This window comes from Suricata suricatta, chromosome 3 (genome assembly GCF_006229205.1).
Source record: "Suricata suricatta isolate VVHF042 chromosome 3, meerkat_22Aug2017_6uvM2_HiC, whole genome shotgun sequence".
Taxonomy (NCBI): domain Eukaryota; kingdom Metazoa; phylum Chordata; class Mammalia; order Carnivora; family Herpestidae; genus Suricata; species Suricata suricatta.
In genome coordinates, this window is record NC_043702.1 from 175,271,235 (window position 1) to 175,285,663 (window position 14,429).

The 14,429-nt window shown below is 55.8% G+C and overlaps 2 protein-coding genes and 1 long non-coding RNA gene across 11 annotated transcripts in view; 2 read left to right on the forward strand and 1 right to left on the reverse strand.

Annotated features, from left to right (window-relative positions):
• The window catches only part of C3H1orf189 (chromosome 3 C1orf189 homolog), a 4,576-nt gene extending 462 nt beyond the window's left edge, over positions 1 to 4,114 (forward strand). The window contains exons 2-4 of one of the 2 annotated variants that reach the window (XM_029936090.1): positions 312 to 358; positions 3,262 to 3,391; positions 3,914 to 4,114. In XM_029936090.1, the coding sequence (XP_029791950.1) occupies positions 312 to 358; positions 3,262 to 3,391; positions 3,914 to 4,015 (279 nt within the window). In that variant the 3' untranslated portion in view covers positions 4,016 to 4,114. Of the gene's footprint in view, positions 1 to 311; positions 359 to 3,261 lie in introns of both variants that reach the window. The other variant, XM_029936089.1, reaches the window with a different exon arrangement.
• Positions 4,115 to 6,553: 2,439 nt separating this feature from the next.
• LOC115288625 lies at positions 6,554 to 13,158 on the reverse strand. Of its 4 annotated transcripts, none has more exons than XR_003907123.1 (3): positions 10,198 to 13,158; positions 9,857 to 10,072; positions 6,554 to 7,036 (listed from the first exon to the last, which is right to left on the reverse strand). It is a non-coding gene; the product is annotated as an uncharacterized LOC115288625 (long non-coding RNA). The 4 variants fall into 4 exon arrangements; XR_003907126.1 differs by lacking the exon at positions 6,554 to 7,036 and adding an exon at positions 8,389 to 9,412; XR_003907125.1 differs by lacking the exon at positions 9,857 to 10,072 and having other exon boundaries at positions 11,354 to 13,158.
• The window catches only part of TPM3 (tropomyosin 3), a 24,277-nt gene continuing 19,034 nt past the window's right edge, over positions 9,187 to 14,429 (forward strand). For 2 of the 5 annotated variants that reach the window (XM_029936094.1, XM_029936092.1), the window contains exons 1-2: positions 9,190 to 9,383; positions 10,040 to 10,165. In XM_029936094.1, coding sequence (XP_029791954.1) covers positions 9,270 to 9,383; positions 10,040 to 10,165 — 240 coding nt within the window. In that variant the 5' untranslated portion in view covers positions 9,190 to 9,269. Of the gene's footprint in view, positions 9,384 to 10,039; positions 10,166 to 14,429 lie in introns of all 5 variants that reach the window. The other 3 variants (XM_029936095.1, XM_029936093.1, XM_029936091.1) reach the window with 3 other exon arrangements.

A 14,429-nucleotide genomic window follows, 5' to 3' on the forward strand; every position in this document is an offset into this window, starting at 1 on the left:
GTGCTGGGCTCAGGGATGCTAGGGGTGGAGCACTGGGCCCAGGGGTGCTGGGGGTGGGCGCTGGGCCCAGGGGTGCTGGGGTGGGGCGCTGGGCCGGGGGTGCTGGGCCCAGGGATGCTAGGGGTGGAGCACTGGGCCCAGGGGTGCTGGGGGTGGGCGCTGGGCCCAGGGGTGCTGGGGGTGGGCGCTGGGCCCAGGGGTGCTGGGGGTGGGGCGCTGGGCCCAGGGGTGCTGGGGGTGGGGCCTGGGCCCAGGGGTGCTGGGGGTGGGGCGCTGAGCTGAGGCAGATCACCAACTCGTTTTTCTTGCAGAGTTTTCAAAGGGTCCTGGGATTTAAGAAGATGGAGATGGACAACCGGTAATTTCTGCTTCTGTCCCTCCCTTACCCGTCAGCCTGACCCTTGCACCCTCATGTCCTCCCCCTGCCACCTCTCGGACCGGCTTCGCCCTGTTCAGGGCTCCTGAGGGCGGAGGGCAGGCAGCAACCCTTTCTCCAAGCAGGGACCGACCACCTCCCGGTGCCCACTAGGTCATGCCACCCTGACAGTGGTTCTCTTGTCCCTTTCTGCCCGTTCCCTGAGGGAGAATTGGGGCAAGTTTTTGTTCCTTTGTTAGGGAGAATGCAAGCATTGGCTGTGTCAGTCACGTGATAGGTGCGTAGTAGTTGTTGAATGAGCGAGTGACCAGTTGGGGCCATGTGTCCCCTTCACCTGGGGAGCTTTTTAAACCACACGTGCTCGGGTCTCAACCCAGAAGACCGTGATTTCGGCTGCAGGGCTTGGGGCTCGATAGGATACGCCTGTTTTTTAAGGGTTCACAGGGGGTTATGCCCAGAGCTAGCAAGGATGTGAGGCGGCAGCAATGCACATAATTCTAGCGCGGGTCCAGATTGATGCGGCCTTTTTACAAACACAGTGTGGTGGGGGCGCCTGGGGGGCTCAGTCGGTTGGGCATCCGACTTTGGCTCAGGTTACTATCTCACGGTTCGTGGGTTCGAGCCCCACGTCGGGCTCTGTGCTGACAGCTCCGAGCCTGGAGCCTGCTTCCGATTCTGTCTCCCTCTTTCTGACCCTCCCCTGCTCAAGTTCTCTCTCTCTCTCAAAAATAAATAAAACATTAAAAAAAAATACTAGGCAGCTTTTACACAGAATGAAGCAAATGTGGATCTGCTGATAGGAAAAGTCCAATTGTTAATTCTACTAATGTAAATATATGAATGCGTGATACTAAAGATATACTTCCTAGTATATGATAGAAAAACTTCTGGAAAAATACACAAACTGGTAACTTTGTTGAGAACTGGGGCAGAAGAACAAAGCTTTCACTTTTCCTTTGGGGTGTGTATATATATATATATATGTATGTGTATATATATGTACACACACATACACACACACACATATACACACATATACATAGACATATACACACACACATACACACACACAGCCTCCACAATCAGTGCAGCGCCCACATGGGGCTCAAACTCCCAAACCATGAGATCATGACCTGAACCGAAACCAAGTGAGCCACCAGATGCCCCTGGATTTTATTTTTAAATAGTCTCTACATCCAGCATAGGGTCTGAACTCAGGAACCCGAGATCAAGTCGTGTACTCCACTGGGCTAGCCAGATGCCCCTCTTTTTTTTTTTCAAACCCAATGTATTTATTTAATCTATTCATCACCATGAGGGCTCAACCAAAGACTTAAAAAACAAAACCAAAATGACCTCGCAGCTTAAGATACACAATCCCAGGGGCGCCTGGGTGGCACAGTCAGTTAAGCGGTCAATTTTGGCTCAGGTCATGAGCTCACAGTTCATGAGTTTGAGCTCCGAATTGGGCTCTGTGCTGACAGCTCAGAGCCTGGAGCCTGCTTCAGATTCTGTCTCCCTCTCTCTCTGTTCCTCCCTCACTCATGCTGTTTCTGTCTCTCAAAAATAAACATGAAAAATAAAAAAGATAACGTAAGGAGAGAGACTGCATAGTCCGGGTTCTTGGCTACAGGCCAGCTTTGAGCAGGTTTCCCATAGGCCTGTGTTAAAGCCCGGGGGTTTCTCCAGGCTCGGAAGTGTGTGTGCTCAAAGGGCTGTCGGTGTTGGGTTCTCCTAGCAGGCTTGGGCGGGACAGCCGGACGGCCTGGTGTCCTACGGGCAGACCGTGTGTTCCTGAGGATGTCCCGGCAGGTGCAGGTGTCACCCTGGGTGTCCAAACACCCTGGGTGTCCAGGTCTGGATGTCAGCAGGGCATGAGGACCCTCCTCAGACAGTGCGGGGGGGGGGGGGTCCTGGGAGAGCGGTACTGCAGGACTTCAGTGCTGTGCCCGATGCCCCAGGGGTGGCCCCAGCCACGTGGAAGGCTGTCTGACTCAGGGAAGGCACAAGTTCCTTTGTCAACAGACACCATGGGGCTCATCGCCTCCTGCTGTGGCATCTTGCCCCCAGGGCCCCCCCCGGTGGCGCCCCCCCATGAAGCAGCGCCTGGGTGGCTCCTCTGGGACCAGCGTAGGCAACAAGACCGGAATTTGGAGCAAGCACAATTTCAACTCTGATTTAGTGTGAGATTCTTTTTTTTATTATTATTTATTTTGAGAGAGAGTGCGTGCACACGAGCCCGGGAGGGACAGAGAGCGCGCGAGAGAGCATCCCACGTAGGCTCTGCACTGTCAGCACAGAGCCCCAGTGTGGGGCTCAGACCCACAAACTGTGAGATCATGACCTGAGTTGAAACCAAGAGTTGAATGCTTAACCTGCTGAGCCCACCCAGGCACCTGGGGTATGTGAGTTTGACCCCACGTTGTGTGTAGAGATTACTTAAAAGTCTTTAAAAAAAATTCAACAGGGCTTATCTGAGCAGAGGATACATGTGTGAGAAAGGTGGGGGAGAGAAATGCATATTTCTCTCATGTATTAAAAACCTTAATCAAATGATTCCAGAATGTGTCTGCCTTAGGTTGGGAATCATGGTATAACTGCAGGTACTAATTTTTAGACTGGATTTTTGATATCCAGGTCTGCCATTAAGTGACCTTAGGCAACTCACCTGAACTTTGTTTCCGTGTGTACAATGCAGATTAGTATCTATGACCCCCGGTTGTGATGATTAAGCGGCCTATGTATTCAACGCATACTAGGTTCTTAGTTTTAGTTACTCTTCAAGGACTTTGCTGTCTTCTGACGCAGCACAGAGGTTCTGGTGACGGGCCTTGGGTCTGCACTCCTAACTAACCCGTTCACCTCCTTCCTCCGTGCCGGGTCAGGTGGCAGAACTCACACACCCACTGTCTGTGGCAGACGACTCTGGACCAGAGGAGAAACCTGTATGCCACCCTAAGGATGCAGGGCATCATGGGACAGGAGTTGGCCCTGGCCAACAAGCAGCTGCTGACGGTGAGTTCCAGCACGGGCGGCCTGCGGTCCGCTGGGTCCCCAGGTCCTAGCTGCTGCCGTTACCTGCCCGCCACGTCTGCCTCGGAGGCCGTCAGCGTCACACTAGAGCAGTAACGTGTTTCGTTAAGGGGCTCTTCGTGTCCAGCTGCAGGTGACACATCCTCGAGTCCCAGGGCACGGACTAGCTCCCCCCCGCCCACGTCCAGCAGCTGCCTCTCAGAGCCCCTCTCTCCCGGGAGTGCCCAGGGGTCAGCATGTCACCATCTCTGTACCCTGGTGCCTAGCAGAGGTCATGGTTCATGGTGTTCTCAGCAAACGTTTGCTGAGCGTGGCTTCACCCCCAGAGAAAGAGCCAGAAAGAGCCCGGTAGGCTCCCCCTCCGGTGTGCAACCTCGATGCTCCTGCCCAGATTTGTGTGCCAGCTAAGTCCGAACCCGGAGGATGCACGCTGGACTGCCGTCGGGGAGCACGGGAAAGGGGGCGAGCAGCCAGCCTGGCGTGACGCGCTGCCCTCCCCACCAGGCTCGCCGGGCGGCCCTGCACCAGCTGTTCGAGGCGGAGCACCGGCAGCACCAGCAGGAGCTGAATCAGACGGGCAAAGCTTTTTACGTGGAGAGACTCTGAGCTGGCTCTTGACGGCTCAAATGTACACATATGGCTCATTCTGTGGCCCTAAATCTTGATTTGTTTCAGAAGCGTTTATTTATAGCCATGATCTTGAAACAGCTTCCTGGGTTTTGCTCACCGCCCCTCCGATCTCACTTCCTCTCGTCTTTTCTGCTTTTCTGGACAAAGAGCTCCGTGTGCGGCTGTTCACCGCAGGCAGCGCTTGGCCCGTAGGGGCCTGGGGTCCCAATGCCGAGGCCTAGGGTAGGTCTCTTCCCCCTGGACCTGAACTCCCACCTCTGCAGATTGACAGGGTTCCAACCCCAGTGCCTTGAGGGGCGAGGCAGCTGTAAGGAAGTAGGGAGCAGCGGTGTATGTGAAGCTGCTGGGAGCATGGCCTTCAGCTTCTCAGGAATTCTGAAAGGTGCCGGTTGGTCACATGCAGCTGTAGGGCACAGGGAACCTTACTCATGAAGACCTACTTTATATAAAATGACATCACAAGCCAGAGAGACCCCTGTTGTGCAGCCAGTAGCAGGTGCGGGGACACAGTGTCACGGCAGACCAGGACAACTTCCCTGTCCCTGCTGTCAGCACCCTCATTGGCCACACTGAACTTGTCCTGCCCCCGGTTCCGTTGGCTGTGTCTCTCCGGCCCGCCACCAGCCCCCAGTCTGGCTCCCTCCCTCGGTGCACATTTCTCATCTGCAACACCAGAGACCCCCCCTCCCGCCCCCGCAATTCTCCCTGCACCAATGGGCTTAGAGAGGCAGCAGATCTAGAGACCGGTACGGGCTTTGGAGTCAGGTGTGGGTTCTAAGTCTGGTTTCCTCTCTTAACGGTTGTCACCTTGTCCACATTCCTTCTCTGAGCCTCAGCTTCCTCTTTGGCAAACGGGGACAATGATCCCCATCTCATCGGGTCATTATGAGGATTAAATAATCGGCTCAGGTCAGATCTCACGTTCGTGGGTTCGAGCCCTGCGTCAGGCTCTGTGCTGACAGCGAGCTCAGAGCCTGGAGCCTGCTTCCGGTTCTGTGTCTCCTCTCTCTGCCCCTCCCCCTTTCATGCTCTGTCTCTCTGTATCAAAAATAAATAAAACATTAAAAAAAAAGAAAAATAAAATTCTGTAGAGAGCAAGCCTAGTGCGTGGCACACAGCAGGGACCCTCCTTTGTCCCTCTCAGGTTTCCCTGTGACCCAGGCCATTCACAGGCCCCTCACCACCCCCGGCCCCCTCCTATGCACCCAAGATGCCACTTCTCCCCATGCCTGGGTCTCTGCCCCGGGCACTGGTTCCTCCTGCCTCCAGCGGCCTTGCTTTCCAAGCATCTTTCGTCCATGACTCGTGAGTTCCTGGCGCTAACAAGACATGGGCCCCGGGCCGGGAGGCAGGCCAGGCGACACTGTACAAGGGACAGAAGCAGGCTCGTGCGGCCTGGCTTTGCCCCGCAGCCCGAGGCTGGGTTTCTGTTCCTGCGGGGGCGCCTCCCCGCAGCCCCCGCCCCCGTCTCTCATGTCTCCGTGGCCGCCTCCCCGCCAGCCCTGCTGCGTAAGGTGTCCAGGAGAGTCTGGCCCCAGAACACAGCAGGTCCGGGTTTGAATCCTGCCTCTGTCACTTACCGCCTGCGTGGCTTTGAGCGAGTTGCCTTAACTTTCTGGGTCACGGCTCCTTGTTTATAAACTGGAGATAATGCCTACCTCGCTGGATTGCTGTGGGGGTGAAATCAAGCACTTTGCAGAGAGGGGCACCGAATGTCCAATACATGGTAAGCCATATGTTTTCCAGGTTCCCCTGCCGTCAGAGAGATTGTTTCCCTTATACTTCCTGTTACCTGGCTGCTCCCCACCCCACACCCCTGCAGCAGCCCCTTCACTCCTCCTCCTTCCTGTTTACTGGGACCCGCACCAGACCCCACCCCCTCTGCCTTGGTGCCTGACCTTGGCCTCTCTCCCCAGGGCTTGTCAGAGCCAGGCTGGCCCCAGTATTGGCAGGCTGGCCCCGCTGCCCAGCCCGTCTCCTGTGACCCCCTCTGCCTGCCCTGCCTGCTCTCATCACATCAGCGGGTTCACCCGGTCATGCCCACCCATCCGGCCCCTTTTTCTTCTAAGGCTGGTGCCTGACCCACCTCCTCCCGCTCAGGAGGGCGCGGCTGGTTTGAGCCGGCTACGGCGAAGGCACCCCAGCTGTAGGGGGGTGGGGGGCGCCTGAGGTCTGCCTAGTCACGCCCTGAAGTCAGAGTCTCCTCCTCAGAGAGCAGCCCCTCGTCTACATCGGTGCTCCCCAAACAGAAGTGCTTTCAGTTCCTGTCGTTTCCTGGCTTCTGGCTCACCAGCGGAGCGAGGGTCCCAGGAAACGAACTGAATGGGGGCAAGGGTAAGACAGAGGCTCATGGGAGCAAACCACCCCCCGCCAGGAAGAGCCACGAGTAGCAAGAACTACGACACCACCACAGGGGTACCGCGGGGCTGGGGCGCCCTCTCGCCCCCCTCCCCTGGAGGGCCAGAGGCACACAACCGGAATGTGCTGGGGCTCTGGACGAGCTATCGATCCAGATCAAGGGCACTGCGAGCTGGTGTATGTGTTGGGGGCAGGGGGGTGGTGGGAATCCAGACTAATGGGAACAAGGACACAGGGAACAGGCCTGGGGCTGAAGCAGAGCACCCCCCACCCCCGCGCTGCCACCCAAGCCCCCGGCCTGCCCGCTGCGGCTATAACTTGGGCTCTGTTCTGCCACGGTGCAGAGCAGCACCGCCTGCCACATGACAGTCAACAGGCCTGGTCCTCTCTGGAAGAAAGCCCTCAGAGGGGAGCCCGGCTGGATCCCTGTGAGGGAAGGCGCTCAGAGAAGGGCACTAAGGACCGAGGACCATGGGCTGCTTCCTGGCAGAGGGGAGTCGCCCTTCATCTCCTCAAGTCTTCGTTTCAGTTTTGCCAGGCAGGGGAGACCATAAATCTTCTCTGGAGCCCACGCTGGAGTCCGCCAGGGAGACAGGCCGCTCATCTCTTCCGGACATCCAAGGGTGACTCTACGGACGCCTGGAAGACATGGGGAGAAGGGGAGGAGGGACGCGATGATGGAAAGAAGCGGCCAAGCATGCTGGACGTTTCCCATGGCTTCCTCTCTGTAACACCTAAGAGCAGGAGGACTCCAGGATGCCGTCGGCTGAAAGGCCCCCGGCAGTCTGGCGAGGTGGTCGGGAGGGGTAGGGGTTCGGTTCGAAAGGTAAAGCAGGATGTACAAGCCCCCACCCCCTTCCCCGGAAAGCCTCAGGGCAGTGGGAAGGAGGCTGAGCAGAGCAGGTGGCCGGGCTGGCCCTCAGCACCGTGGGCGCGACATCAGGGGGGGGAAGCTGTGTGGGAGCCCTTGGAAAGGAGAGGTGCCCGGACGTGGAGCCCTGCCCAACAGGCTTCCTGGTCGAGGCCACCGTGATCCAGCAAAGGCCAGGCGCTGGTGGGAGAAGAGCTGAGACAGGGACAGCACGGAGGGCAGAGGAGTGAGAGCAGCCGTCTCGGGAGGCAAAGCGCAGGGGTCAGTGTCCTTGCCCAAGGAAATGGCTCTCCGTCTAGCCAGGCTTGGTGGCTGCAGGGGAGGAAGGCAGATGACCACCAAAGCTCTCCTGCCTGCTTCTGTGTGATATGTTTGATATTGGGTTGTTTAATTAGGAATCAACTAAATATCAAACATATTCTTACAGCAGCGGGTAAGTTGGCATCAACCTTTGGGACACCTTTGCCGAGCCACTAATCTCCCTCCAGGGTCCCAGTGGCTGCAACCTATGTGGGTTTCACGCTTGGGCTGGAGAGCCAGTGCGGGGCGTGAGGGCCAGAACTGGAGTTTCCCTCTTACTAGAAGGGAATGTATCTCCGATCTTCTGCGCTTGTACTTTTTTTCCTCCTCATTCAACACTGTGACCACCCTTGTTACCTGCTGCTCCCTGGCCCTGGGACTCTCGTTCACTAGTCCCGCAGTGAAGGTCTTGGGTTTCTCTGCTTTCCTTCAAGAGTCCATTGGTAGCCTACCTGCCCATCTACCTCTAGTGACTGGAAGATCCAAAGACGAGACTCCAGTTCAGTCCTATGCCCTGGAGGGGGTCTCAGTTACCCCCCTAATGGGGCTTAGTATTAATGCTAGCCATCTGTCCCTGACAGACTACTGATTAGACACATTCACATGCTTCTCTGATAGCTCTGGTCACCTTGAACAGTGCCCACCTCTCCCCTGGCATATTTTCAGATTGTGTGGCACTGGTGTACTGGGATCAGTTGCCACCTGTCAGTAACAGGCTCCAAATGGAGGAATGAACATGGCCTGGAATGAAGTCCGGAAGAACCGAGCTGGCACGGATGAGGACTGTGATGTGTGGGCGGCGGTGGGCTGGGTGGGGGTGAGGGGAGAGCAGAGGGCAAGAGAGTGGAGAGCGGCACCGGTAGGTGTGGGTATGAAGGGTCTACTTAAAGATCACTGTGGGCAAATAGAGGGCACGGACCCACCCAGATTACTCTGATCCCCCCGCTTCTCTCCCGATCCCTCTTGGAGCTCTGGGAGGGCCTTCCAGAGCCCAACGGTCACCGGTCACCGCTGACTGCCTCCCTGTGGCTCTTAAGGGGGAGGAATGATGTCTCCCTGCCAATTAAAGACTCCTGAAATAGCACAGTAATTCGATCTGGGGATCTGGGGGAATTGTCAAGGATCATCATGAGTGACCTCTCCTTTTCAGTTGCTCACGCTCCCCAAAAACTGGGAATCAAAAGGTGAAAACTCAACTAGTGGACGTCAACCAGCATCCAACACAGGCAGGGGGAGAGGGCGGGGGAAACAGAGAGCAACTAGGACCCTCTGGGTGAAAACCACCCTTCTAGAATTGCCAAAGTAGCCCCTGTATTTCAGTGTTCTCCCCTCCCCTTGCCTCACTCTTTTAAAACACCCACAGAGCTGCCCAGAGGGTGGAAAGTTCCAGGGCCAGGGAGAACCTCTCCCCTCCCCCACTTTCCATTGTCTAAATTCAGCCTCAGCTGTTCCCCAATTTTTCTTTGCTGGTGATGTCAGTCCATCAGAGTGACTCTCCCTGTGCTCCCCCAGTGAGGACTACAATGGGATGGAAGGAGCTGGAAAGGCCATATTAGGAATAAGAGGTGGAGCCATGAGCAGAGATAAAGGCCGGAGTCTGGGGGGGGACTCGTGGTCTCTCAGCCAGCAGCCCTCCTCCCCGGCCCCAGTGTCCCGTTCTCCCGCGTTCCCAGGCGAGCTCGCCGGCAGCCACTGCTCAGGATGGAGGCCATCAAGAAGAAGATGCAGATGCTGAAGCTGGACAAAGAGAACGCTCTGGACCGGGCGGAGCAGGCCGAAGCGGAGCAGAAGCAGGCGGAAGAGAGGAGCAAGCAGGTAGGTTCCGGCATCTGTCTCTCCTGCCGCTGGCGAGGAAGACCATGAGATGGGAGAGAGCTCTCACGGGAAAGGCAGCGGCCACGAGTGCCAGCTCGCTCTGCGCGAGGGACTCTCTTCTTCCCCCGCCTCACCGGACAGGCAGAGGACACCCAGGGTATTTGCTTTCGTGCCTGTGTGGCCTTGGGAAATCCAGCTGCCTCTCTGAACCACGGTGTATCTGCTGGATCTAAATGCGGGTGGGTCCTGTTTAGGGAGAACCCAATTTCTAGAGAAAAAGGTGGGAGCTGGGCACGCAGCATCCCTTTTCCCTTGATCTTTCTCTGACTTTTAAGTGATCTATACATCCAACGTGGGGCTCAAACTTACAACCCCAAGATCAAGAGTCACAGGCTCTACTGACCGAGCCAGCCTTAACTTGAGTCACAGGCATCTACACCCTTACCACGCCAGGGGCTTAGAAGAAAACCCACCATGGCTTGGTCATCTTAGGGTCGGAGATCCCAGGGCTACAGGCAAGCCATGACTCCGAGGGCAGCTGGCTGGAGGTGGCTGGGGAGGGAGCGCGCCTCTAGGAGTGGGCACGGGCGTCTGTCAGGGCCCGAGCCTGCGGCGTGGTGTGTATTTCCTGCGTGTGACGCTGGGGGCTCCTGCAGCTGGAGGATGAGCTGGCGGCCATGCAGAAGAAGCTGAAAGGGACGGAGGACGAGCTGGACAAGTATTCGGAAGCTCTGAAGGACGCGCAGGAGAAGCTGGAGCTGGCCGAGAAGAAGGCTGCTGACGTACGTATTAGAGGGGCGGAAGGTGGGCTCACCCGCGCGTGCGGAGCGCCGTGTTGACAGGACGAAACTCCACGCTGGGACCGACACAGTCGTGGACGCACAGAGCGTGGGCACAGGTGCTCACACACGGCTTTGCACGTGATCACATGCTGACGCGCCCTCCTAACGGCGGGTCCGTCTGTTGTTAAAGGCATGTAGCTGTCTCGCTTTTGTCTCATCCCCAACCCGGGAATTCCCTCATGTTCCCCAGGACGGGGACAAAGGGCAGGGGCTCCAGGCCCAGACTGCCGTCGTTTTGCCCCCACCCGCCACGCCGCACCCCTAGCTTCTGTGCCCACGTCCTGGCGCGCGGGTGTGTGTATTAATAGGGAGACTCTCATCTCTCAAGTGACCAGGAGAGCCAGGTCAGATTTCACAATGGGACAAAAGAGGTCACACTGACCCTGGCCCTATATGGGTTTACTTATCTGGGCCAATGTGGGCACCAGCCCTTATGCCACAGAGATGCCACATAGCCTGTACAGCAACAAGAAGGCAACAAGGGGCAAAGGGGTCACCGCCAGACCTTAGTCTGTGGCACCGAGTCAGTTACTCAGCTTCTCTACAGTTGGGTTAAATTCTCCCATTTGAACATGAAATACATTGTTTTTTTCCACTTCGTGCTTATCCCGTCACCACCTACTTCCCTTTACCTTCAAGCTGAGAGCTTTCGGACAACAGGAAATGAGAAGCGACAAAGGAAAGCTGTATGGAAGAAAAGTGACAGAACAGCAACAGAAGGCTGTCCTGGTATTGATGGAAATACAGTCAGTTCTTAGCATGGAATTAACAGGAAAATCGGAGGGTGTATTTTTTTTTTTAGGAGCACATATTTTTTAAAATCACATTTGGTTTTAGAAAATAGACACAGGGTGGGCCAGTCACAAATGCTGCAGGTCACGTTTGGCCTCTCCGCACTCAGGTCCCTCACCTCCTCTGGGGCACTCTGCCACGTGTGGGGACGAGGACAGCTGAGCTTATCGTGCCAGAGGTCACACACCCAAAGGGGGTCACACACATCGTGCACATTCATTGTTTCCAAGAGTTTAGTCCCCTGAAAACTATACACTCTCCCTTCTTGGAAAGCCACAGCGAACACAGGTCCCCTCCAGGGCTCTGGACAAGTACTCGATGGCTTGTTGGAATTACCTGACCAAGGTTCCAGGTCTAGACGGACGGGTGGTCGCGCTGGCCCGCAGGGATGGAAGCCTGCACAAACCGGCAGTGTCAGGTCAGGGAGAGTTTTGCGAGACGCTGGGTGACGACTCTCGAGGAGTGTCCGAGGCTGAAGCTGTGGGCACGTGGGCTGGAGGAGGGGTCCAGGAGCGATGAAAAGAACGAGTCTAACCTTCAGTCTCGGGAGAGAGAAAATAGAGGCTCTAGATGATGCCCCCATGTCATTGGGAAGATGGAGGAATTTCCATGAGGATGAATTCTGCCTGTGCCATGCTGTCGCACACACACATTCACACATCGCCATCCCCGGCCCAGACGGGGCGGGTGGCGGGGGGCGGTGTGTTCACTTGAAAGAAGTTCCTTACGTATATATAGAAACCCACCCCAAACCGTTTCAATGGTAGAAACACTCCTTGAACTTCTCTCCCCCGTTCTCTCCCCACAAGCTAGTCAGCGCCCCCAGAGGCTGCGGGGCCCAGACACGGGGAGGGAGGCTGTGAGCAGGACGCAGGAGGACGTTAGTGAGGCTGAGATCGGAGAACCGCTTCTTTCCTCAGAGCCGTGGTTGGCCATCTTCCACCTGTGAGCTAAATCCTGTCACGGCCCAGTTTTGTGCCGTTTCCTGGAAGGACACGAGGCCCATTCATTTTCATATCATCAACTGGCTTTGTCCCTACAGCGGAGCGGCCAACATGCGCGGTGCCTGCAAAGCCGGAAGAGATGTACTGTCGGGGCTTTCACGGGACAAGCTGGGCGGGGCTCTGCCTCGTGGTGTCAAAGAAGGAAAGGGAAGTGTTTATAGGAATTGGGAAAAGTGCTGAATAAGGAGGAAGCAACAGGTTTAAAGTAGAGAGTAAGGGTCAGTCACCAGCAGCAGATGTATGCATCTTTGGGGGAGGGTGCCCCGTCCAGTACAAGTGTCCCAGGAAGTTCACAGCTCAGCTGCTACCCTGGAGTCTACCGGAGCATCGTACTCCGATGCGGACGGACGGGAGGGGAGGAGAGGGAGCGCAGGGAGTCAGTAGCTGCAGGTTCACACAGGGACCTCTGGTTATCTGAGAAGCTTTTCTGGAAAGCGCAGCATTTGCTGGATTGCTTGAACAAAGAAAAGGGCAAGGCTATGGCAAGGTCAGTCCAAACTTCACTTTTTCCTCCCTGAATTTATCTGAAATCCCTTTAAAAATTGTAACAAAGTATCCATAACGTTTGCCATTTTAACCTTTAAGTGTACAGTCTGATGGCAGCAAGAACATTCACAGCGCTGTAAGCCGTGTGTCACGTCTTCTCAACTGGAGGTGACGTCAGAGGCTCATCAGGGTAAAGCCGGGGGGAAAGAGGAGTACAAGGTTAGGACAGTCATACCAGAGGTGAGAGGGCTGAGGATGGACGCCTGCACCTGCTGATACATTGTTGTATTGCTGGTCACCAGGAAAACAATAGCGCTGGGCCCTTTGCTGCCCGTCCATCATGCCTTTAAAGGGTATCAGGAGCCAATCCACCTGTTTCCCTGGATCAAGAGAAGATTATCTGTCCACATTCACCAGCCTCAGGAATGCAGTAGTGCTCCAAGCGGCCTTGGGCTGGTCTACCTTGAGGGCTCCAGAGGCTTCAAGAGGGCAAGGGGAGGTAAACAGTGCCCCCTGCTGATCAGCACCCACATGACAAAGTCTTATTTGTTTCCATCTCCATCAGACTTCTTCAAAAAGAGCTGAGGGGCGCCTGGGTGGCTCAGTCGGTTAAGTCTCTGGCTTCGGCTCAGGTCAGATCTCACGTTCATGGGTTCGAGCCCCGCGTCAGGCTCTGTGCTGACATCTCAGAGCCTGGAGTCTGCTTCTGCTTCTGTGTCTCCCTCTCTCTCTGCCCCTCCCCCTCTCATGCTCTGTCTCTCTCAGTATCAAAAATAAGTAAAACATTAAAAAAAAATTCAAAAAGAGCTGGAAAAATTCTTAGACCATCAAGGTTTACTCCGTTCTTTGCTCCAGTTCCAGGAGGGAAAAACCAGTACACAGCATACTCTACCAAGCAAATTATTTTCGTTTGAATTGTTTCCTCTAAATAGCTCACTGCTCAGTGTTTCTAAAAGGAGATAGGAAGAGGGAGCCTCTGGAGGGAGTGTCTTCAGAACCAGGTATGGAGGGCAGCCCCTGTCTTACCTGCCAGTCATTTCAGAGATCAGGATTCTTAAAAAAAAAAAAATTATTTTTTAGTGTTTACTTATTTTTTGAGAGAGAGAGATAGAGTGTGAGCGGGGGAGGTACAGAGAGAGGGGGAGACACAGAATCTGAAGCAGCTCCAGGCTCCGAGCCGCACAGAGTCCGCGGGGGGGGCTGAACCCACGAGCTGTGAGATCAGGATCCCAGCCAGAGTCGGCCGGCGAACCTACTGGGCCCCCCAGGCGCCCCGGGATCATGACGCTTCATCCTAAATCCTGCTCCACACCGTAATTCCGAGGCGAAAAGAGAGTCGCACCAGAGGAGACATTTGTTATGATGGCTTCCTGGGAAGGCAGGCTACAGACACATAAGAGAGAAGGTAAAATGTTCAAAATGTTCTTTATTCTTGTGCTTCCAGAAGACCCACGTGGCAGGGTCTGGGAGGCAGCTTCCAACTCAGAAATATCTCCTCAGGCACCTGAGGGCAGAAGTGGCCATGAACCTGGTTCAGTTAGCAGGTACAGCGGCTCGGTTCCACAGGGCAGTTTGCTAGGCGCTCCCGAGGCTGTTGCACAAAGGGCCTGCTAACAGCGATCCAGGAGGATTCCTTCCTGATAAAATCTTTCTCACCTGCACAGAGAAATCCAACGACTAATTTCCACACCTAAATTACTCAAGGTTCGGAAGGCCTGGCAGGTTGGTAAATCGCTGGTGCAGAGTGACCCTCCGAGGTGACGGGGAAAGGACGAGATCCGTACCGGCGCCAAAGGAACGAGAAGTCCGCCACCCTGGCCTTTTCTCCGTCTCCCCCCCCCCCCCCCCGTCCCCCGAATTCCCTTCCTTGACTTTCAGGCGGTGGGAGAGAACCTACCTGGGCCCACCCGGAGCGGAGGCTG